Genomic DNA, 8,611 nt, shown 5'->3' with positions numbered 1-8,611 from the left:
TGTGGATTTGCAGATTTGCGACCTGGAGGTGAGGCATGCCCAGCTGAGAGAGCAGAGAGCCGTGCTGGAAACCTCCCGGGCTGATGCTCACGAGTCCGGAGTAAGTATACAGCGTGCTGTTAACAGTCCCAACACGTCTTCTCCGTGTGTTTCTCTGCACAGGTCCAGTGCACCCAGGACGCAATCTTCCCAGATGTCCTTCACTTCAACGCCAAGACACCACGGACCCTGGGTGCATCTACAGCGGAGGTTGTGGTCAAGGTGTAAAGAACAGAAACTGGTATTTGTTAATAACTGGAATCTTTTCTGGGAGCATCCTAGGCTTTTTCGCACTAAAGGCCTGCACCCCAACTGACGACATCTCCTGAACATTTCGCTCCATATGACTAGTAAGCCAATTCTCAAATAACTATTATGATGATTTTTGTTTTACACGTTCAACTGATAGAAGTACTTGCTCTGTCCAATCTATTAAGACAGTGTCTGTTCCCCGAATAGTGAGGTCAAAATATAAATTTAATTTAGGATCTAGAGAAAATAGTAATAAACTACTTCTATAAGCATGAGCCCCGTCAGACTGGTCATGGCGGAGGTGTTGCAACAATATATAGCGAAATTCTCAGTCTTACCCAGAAAACAGAATACAGGTTTAACTCATTCGAAATACTTCTGCTAAATGTTACAGTGTCAGACATGGAAAATAAATCTATTGTATCTCTTGCTCTGGCTACTGTGTATAGACCACCAGGGCCATATACAGAATTCCTAAAAGAATTTGCAGATTTCCTCTCAGACCTTCTAGTTACAGTTGATAAGGCACTAATCATGGGAGATTTTAATATTCACATTGATATTACAAATGATGCATTAGGACTTGCGTTTACTGACCTAATAAACCCTTTTGTAGTCAAACAAAATGTCACCGGGCCCACTCATTGTTTTAATCATACTAGACTGAAAGAGTTGTTACCTGTAGGTGAAGAACCGCTTCTCAGTATTATTAAATCATTGTTATCTTTAGGTCATGTCCCAAAACAATTTAAGCTGGCGGTTATTAAGCCTCTTATTAAGAAACCAAAACCTGATCTTAGTGAAATGGCAAATTATAGGCCTATTTCAAATTTTCCATATATGTCAAAAAATTTAGAAAAAGTTGTGTCTGCTCAATTGAGCTCCATCCTACAAAAAAAAAAAAAAAATTGTAAGAAGATTTTTCAGGTTTCAGGCCCCACCATAGCACAGAAACTGCACTTGTTAAAATTACAAATGACCTGCTTCTTGTGTCAGATCAAGGCTGCATCTCATTTCTAGTCTTACTTGATCTTAGTGCTGCGTTCGACACCATAGATCATGACATACTCATAGATCGATTACAAAACTATACAGGTATTCAAGGGGAGGCTCTAATGTGGTTTAGATCCTACCTGTCTGATTGCTACCATTTTGTTTACTTAAATGCCATTTATCACAAGTAAAATATGGTGTGCCACAAGGATCCGTCCTAGGTCACCTTCTGTTTTCAATATACATGTTGCCCCTTGGTAATATTATTCGAAAATACGGGATTAGTTTCCACTGTTATGCTGATGATACTCAGCTATATATCTCAACGAGACCAGATAAAACTTCTAAATTATCTAAGCTAACAGAATGTGTTAAAAATTTAAAAGATTGGATGACCAACAATTTTCTTCTATTAAATTAGTAAAAGACAGAGATGTTAATTATTGGACCAAAAAACAGTACACAGAATCTTATTACAATTTGCAATTGGATGGATGTACTGTTACTTCATCCACAGGCAAAAATCTGGGTTTTATATTAGACATCAACTTTTCTTTTGAAAACCATATTTCCCATGTTACAAAAACTGCAGTCTTCCATCTTAGAAACATTGCCAAGCTATGAAGCATGTTATCTGTTTCTGATGCAGAAAAGCTAGTTCATGCATTCATGACCTCTAGACCGGACTATTTCAATGCACTTCTAGGTGGTTGTCCTGCATCTTCAATAAACAAGCTACAGGTAGTCCAAAATACAGCAGCTAGAGTCCTTACCAGGTCAAGAAAATATGATCATATTACCCCAATTTTACAGTCTCTGCACTGGCTACCTGTTAAGTTCCGTATCAGTTACAAATTATCATTACTTACCTATAAAGCCCTAAATAGTTTAGCTCCTGCGTACCTAACTAGTCTTCTACCAGGTTACAATCCATCATGCTGTCTAAGGTCACAAAACGCTGGACTTTTGGTCGTTCCTAGGATAGCAAAGTCCACTAAAGGAGGTAGAGCTTTTTCACATTTGGCTCCCAAACTCTGGAATAGCCTTCCTGATAATGTTCGGGGTTCAGACACACTCTCTCGGTTTAAATCTAGATTAAAAACACATCTCTTTCGCCAAGCATTCGAATAATGTATCTCTTAAATTGTGACTGCAGTTGCATCTGATCAAATGTGCATTATTATTCTTTAGCTTGGGTTAAACTAATTAATTTTACTTAGTTGGAACCACAGCTATGCTAATGAGGTCTCTATTTGTTTCTCTGTTTTGCCACGACACAAGCTCCAGTCTGGATCCAGAACACCTGAGAAGAGATGATGCTGACCCCTCAGAGGACCCCAGATGATGCTAACCCTGAATCAACAAACAGAACTAACAATTATTACTACAAGTGTGATTGCATCATATAATAATTGCTGTTAATAATGTTAATCGTCTGGCTTACTACGTCTTGTATTATTATTTTTTTTTATTTTTTTTTTCAATTAATAAAATAAATACAAATCAAAATATTTTAAGTCCAAACTGTGGACAAAAACTATAAAGTGTCAATCGGATTTTCTTTATTTTTTTTTTTATTTTTTTTTTAGTTAATGCATCTTACAGTGTTGAAATTAACAAAGCATGTGTTCAACTTATTTGAAGCTCGCACTGCATTAAAAGATCCTGTTTTAACTCTAATGTAATGATAATCAAACTTTTTTTGCATCACTTGAGCATTCTTCTTGACATTTCCACATGCAGTGCATTCCAGTGAGAATGGATTATGGTCTTATGTGGCCCCATGTGTGCTCAAGAAACATTTCCTATGATTATCAAGGTTGAAAACAGTTGTGCTGCTTCATATTTGTGTGGAAAACATGGTATACTATCATTCAAAAGTTTGCAATAATAGTTCTAACAAAATATTTCTATTTCAAATAAGTGCTGTTTCTTTGGACTTTGTTTTATCAAAAAATCCTGAAAAAACAACTGTCACATTCCACTCAAATATTAAGCAACAAAAACTGTTTCCAACATTAATAATAATAAATACCATTATTATTAACTGAGCACCAAAAATAAATGATGACAACTGAGCTCCAAATCAGCAAATCAGAATGATCACGTGACACTGAAAACAATAATGACTACTGAAGATTCAGCTTTGCTTCACAGGAATAAACTATATTTTAAAACACTGTAAGTATGTAATGTCCAAATGACAAGAGAAATAAAGCAACTGAGAAATAAAGTCACAATTAAAAGAATAAACACACAATTTGTTTAATACATTAGATGTGTGACCGTGATAACACAATTAAACATGTAACACATGTGTGGGATGAGTTATAATTAATTTACACTCTGCATGCCAGCAGTCATTCAATCACTGTTTGCCAATCAATATCAATTTTACTCTTACAGATTCTTATGTTTTGCTGTCATATGGCCTTGTTCATAATCCATCCATTGCATTCTGCTTGATGGAGCTGTTGTGAGCTATCCATTGCATTAATGCAGTTTAAGCATGAACTTTCACATCGATCTACATTTATAGCAGACTGTTATTTGTTTGTTTGTTTTACAATAGGGATATTTTACTTTTCTTGAACCTTTTTTGACAGCATGCACCAAGCTGTTTTGGTTGTGAAGGGTGATAACAGTGGTTTCGGGAAAGTAGTATATTGCATCTCTTTTTTTAACAGCGTTTTTAAGATAAAACCTCTTAAGCAGCCGCTCCTGCCTGAATGCAGGAATATCCTGTCTGGCTTTAGATTAAGATACAAAATATGATGGATTGCAATGTGTATGAATCAGCCTTATTTTAGGTTTATCATTCTTGAATTAGAAACCAGCCTTCTCTGTGTGTATGTGTGTGTGTGTGTGTGTGTGTGTGTGTGTGTGTGTGTGTGTGTGCGTGTGTGTGTTATCAACAAGTCATTTTTGGTTTCTCATAGTCAATAAGAGCTTTTAATAGAGTCATGGCAAAGGTGATTTAGCTTTTTTTTTTTTTTTTTTTTGCTTATGGAGGATCAGATGCTGAGATCCTTGAGGCATTACACATTTCCCACATACAGAAGAGACCGGGGTTAGTTATATTTCTTTATACTGAAATAAAAGTTTAGGCACACATCTTAAAATGTGGAGTACTAAAGCTATTGAACATTTGCACAATTATTTTCCAGGAAAAAAATAGAAGACCATTAATAACAATGCTGAGGTGTCATGCTATGTGGGGTAAGCCATCACTCCATTAAATAACTTATTAAGGCTTTTCAGCCTAATGTAAACAGTAAACAATTCCTGAAAAGCAAAAATGTGCAAGGTAAGATATAAAAATATATTATTTTGGGCAGCAAAGATTGTGACAACTTGCCCTGACCTTCAACTCTTGACTTGAGAACACAATTCACACCTTGTTTTATTGTTACATTTAAATGTATACTAATTTAAGGCAGATGTTTAGGATCAACTATTATGGTTGGCCCTTTGGCACAAAACATCACAGACAGTGAGATATAGCCCTTGGGACAACTAGCCCCGGCCTCTTTAACAACATTCTCTAAATAGGATTTTTAATACCGTCACGACATATTCTGAACACAAACAATTCCTTATATAGTAACAATCTTCCCACCTTGTACTAATGCATCAGACACTTCCATTTTAATAAACACTTTACCAGTATTACTCCCAAAACTAGGATTCATAAATTCTGTCATTTGGCGTTTATAGTCTGGAATGTACAGTATATAGAAGTCTAAGTTGTATTGAAAATATACAGTACAGTATATAATATAATATTTAATCATTTTTGTTTACATTTATACATTTTATATTATTTGAGAGTGTTGACACTGTGGTGACATGGAAGTCAAATATTTCTTATTTAATATATACAAACAATATGTACATCAGAGGCCCTAAGTCACACTAGAGTCACTTTTTAAAATGTTGGAATGTCATTGGATTAGTAAACAGAGAGAGAGAGAGAGAGAGAGCACAAGCATATTTTGTTGGGTTTTAAATGATAAAACAATGGAAATACTGAAAGCTGACTTTGCTACATACAAAGTCACGAAAACACAGCACCGTAGTATCTTACAAGAAGATACTAGTCAGTTTTTCATCTCTAAATTTCATGTTCATGTCATGTTTATGTGTGACATGCCATGTCTTTGTATTTGCTAAATTTACTAAAAACGTTTCTGAGTGGAAATTCAAAGTAAATCCTACACCCTTTCTTTTCAGTGCAACTGATTTTGTTTCTTCAACTATAAACATGTTTGGCCATGTGGTCCTTTTAACACTTTAGATGACAAACTTCCTTAAAACACACTTTTCACACTCCTTTAACTTCTCCATTAAGTAAACAAAGTGCATATGCATCACAGTACAATTCTGTCAATTTCATAAAGCATTTTGTGGTGGAATTGACATCTGAAACAGTAAAAATATATCACTAAATACCTGGAAATGGTGTGACGTGATAGCTCATATAATGAAAAACATGCAATGTCTGTTGTTTTATGTATTTTTTTTTTCTCTTTCTTTTTTTAGTTTTTTTTACATACTTTTAATTTGTATATACATTGAAAGGCATTTGAAAAGTAGAAAAAAAATTGGGCATGACAGTTAATGAGAGTGCTATGCAAAAGGACATAATTAGTTTGCAGATTCCTCTTGGTTTAAATTCTGATGACATTCAGGCATTTTAATCTTGACTTAAAGAGTCGAAATACGAGTCTCTTAGGTGCGCTGCGCAGTCAAGCAAACGATTTTCTTAAAAGCCTTTCTGAAGTCCCTGTTGAAAATCGTGTAAATGATGGGATTCACTGAGCTGTTGCAGTAACCAATCCAAAAGAAGAGCTTGAAAAGCGCCTCAGGCGGCTTGCAGCTGTGCCCGCAGATGGCCTGGAGACTGTAGGTGAAGAAAAAAGGAAACCAGCAGAGGACAAACACCCCCATGACCACAGCCAGAACGAAGGTGAAGCGTTTCTCCCGCATCTGTGCCAGTTTGGTTTTCGACGCCACCTCGAGCTGTTTGCTGCTCTGCTCCTGACTGGAAACCCAGGAGATCCGGCAGGTCCTCTGCGCGCAGGTGCGCGCGCCGTCCACCCGCCTGTGCTTGGAGAACCGCGAGCTATTTGGTTTGTTGTCGGACGTCGCGCTCTCCTCCAGGTCGATATCATCCAGCTCCTCCTGTCTCTGGTTGCTTTCCGAGCTGTTGCTGCTCGGAGACACTTTCTCAAACTTATCTTTCCTCACAAAGCACGTCTCGGACTGGGAAGGCTGCCTCTCCAACCCGTTCTTGGCCACGAATACTGTGGACGAACGCTGTTTGGCGACGCGGTAGATTTTGCAGTAGACTGTGATCATGATAAACCCCGGCGCGAAAAACGACACCAGGCACGAGGAGAGGATGTACCAGGTCTTGTCGTTTATTAAACACTCCTTCTCGTTGTGCTTGGTCATGATGAGTGGTGGGAAAGAGATGATGGCTGAAATGACCCACACCACCGCGATCATAGACTTGATGCGCTTCGGGGTTCTTTTCAAGTTGTAGCTCACCGCTTTGGTGACGGACCAGTACCTATCCAAACTGATGGCGCACAGATGCACGATGGACGACGTGCAGAACAGAACGTCCAGAGCCAGGTAAAACGCGCACCAGGTGCTGCCGAAGTACCAGTGTCCCATGATCTCGTTAGCGAGGGAGAAAGGAATGACTAGCGTGGCCACGAGGATGTCCGCGCACGCAAGCGACACGAGGAAGAGGTTCTGTGGCGCAAGGAGAGCGCGGCTGGTCAGAACCGCCACGATGACCAGAACGTTCCCAACGATGGTGACCAGAATGATCACGGTAACCACGAGGATGATGAACGCGGCGGCCGTCTCCGTGTACGGCCATGAGGTGATGGTGATGTTTGCATCCTCCTTCGTTGCATTGGACTGAGTTACACCCATTCTGAGTTCATCTTTCTGACAGCCAGGTTAGTTTTTCCAGACTTGACGCGTTAGGTGGTGTCACCCATGCACTGAAACACTTGAGCTGTCAGTGCGCTCTGGGGACGCGACCTTCTCATGCTTGCAGCGTGACAGCTTTTCATCGTGCACGCAGATATTCATAAAATCACAAACTGTTTCGATTCCGACAAGCTGACGCGCAAAAAGAACTCAAGAACAGTTGCGCTGCGCGCGTTCTGTCAGGCGCGCTCCGGAGAGGCGCGCGCAGCTCTCCACACAAGCGCTCCACACCGCCGGACTGAATGTGCAGATGTGTGAGCTCGAGCTGGAGATAATCACATGACGTCATGCACTAGTCCAACCCATCGCTAAACACACACCAACAGGCCTAGGGTATATTGTGAATGTATATATTTTGCATGACAACTATAATCACAAAGAAAGAAATTGCAAAGCATATTCCAAAATGTAACATAAATTTTTGCTAGAAATTTAATCCTGCATAAATCCTTAATACTCATTAACAAAAAGACGACATTTTATGCACATTTAATACTAAAAATAAACCTTATACATGGTTTCCGAAGGTTTTATGAAGGTAAATTTAACACTTTTTAAGTCCAAGTTCATGCAGGTTAATATAAAATGTCACAAGAAGTTGGATTCATGATTAAAACAAGAACAATCATCTGCCAATGGTCTCAGAAAAATTGTAAACGTAACTGAAAACAAGATTTAATTCACAAATGGCAACTATTTGGTGTTGTTTTAATAATAAATTCACCTCATTTTGTTCAGTGTCCATATTATTATTATTATTATTTTAGTAAATAAAATTAAATTCTTAATTATGCATTTTAAGTAAATGTATCTTGATTTAAGGATGTTGAGATATTTGTGTTGGAAAACAAGACAAATATACCGGGGAAGATATTCATTTTTGCAGTGCATGAAACATTTAATGCCTTGACTTCCTGCTTTGATTTAAGACCAGTTTAAGTCCTTGGTATTAAGATATTTTAAGTCCCATTTTAAGGAAAATAACGTCCCCTGGGCGTTATAATAATTATTATGGATTTTTAATTTGCTTTTGGAAAAAGGAAAATATATAATATATATATAGTCTTAGATCAGCCCATGTGATTTTTATCTTTGTTTTGATTTCTGGGTCATTTCGTGTAAAAATAACCTGAACAATAAATAGCTGAAGTAGCTTTTAATGTGTCCGTATAGACAGCAACAAAAAAAATCCAGTGACTAATTTATTTTTTTATTTATTTTTTTATAATTTATAAAGATCTATTCATTTAAGATTTCACAATGCAATGTATTAACAAAAAGGCAATATTTATCTGATTGAATGTTTAAAATACAGAAA

The 8,611-nt window shown here is 37.7% G+C and overlaps 1 protein-coding gene across 1 annotated transcript; it reads right to left on the bottom strand.

Moving 5' to 3' along the window:
• Window positions 1-4,904: 4,904 nt before the first annotated feature.
• LOC128027700 (alpha-2 adrenergic receptor-like) lies at window positions 4,905-8,030 on the bottom strand. Its single transcript, XM_052615518.1, has one exon. The coding sequence runs from the start codon at window positions 7,231-7,233 to the stop codon at window positions 6,016-6,018; it is 1,218 nt and encodes a 405-aa protein (XP_052471478.1). The 5' UTR covers window positions 7,234-8,030; the 3' UTR covers window positions 4,905-6,015.
• Window positions 8,031-8,611: the final 581 nt, after the last annotated feature.

Source organism: Carassius gibelio, chromosome A14 (genome assembly GCF_023724105.1).
Source record: "Carassius gibelio isolate Cgi1373 ecotype wild population from Czech Republic chromosome A14, carGib1.2-hapl.c, whole genome shotgun sequence".
Classification (NCBI taxonomy): Eukaryota; Metazoa; Chordata; class Actinopteri; order Cypriniformes; family Cyprinidae; genus Carassius; species Carassius gibelio.
The sequence above is the reverse complement of the archived record's forward strand: the minus strand, read 5'-3'. Positions and strand labels throughout refer to the sequence as shown.

Coding starts and splice junctions, on each gene's coding strand:
- LOC128027700 (XM_052615518.1), bottom strand. CDS start 7,233: ATGGGTGTAACTCAGTCCAATGCAACGAAGGAGGATGCAAACATCACC.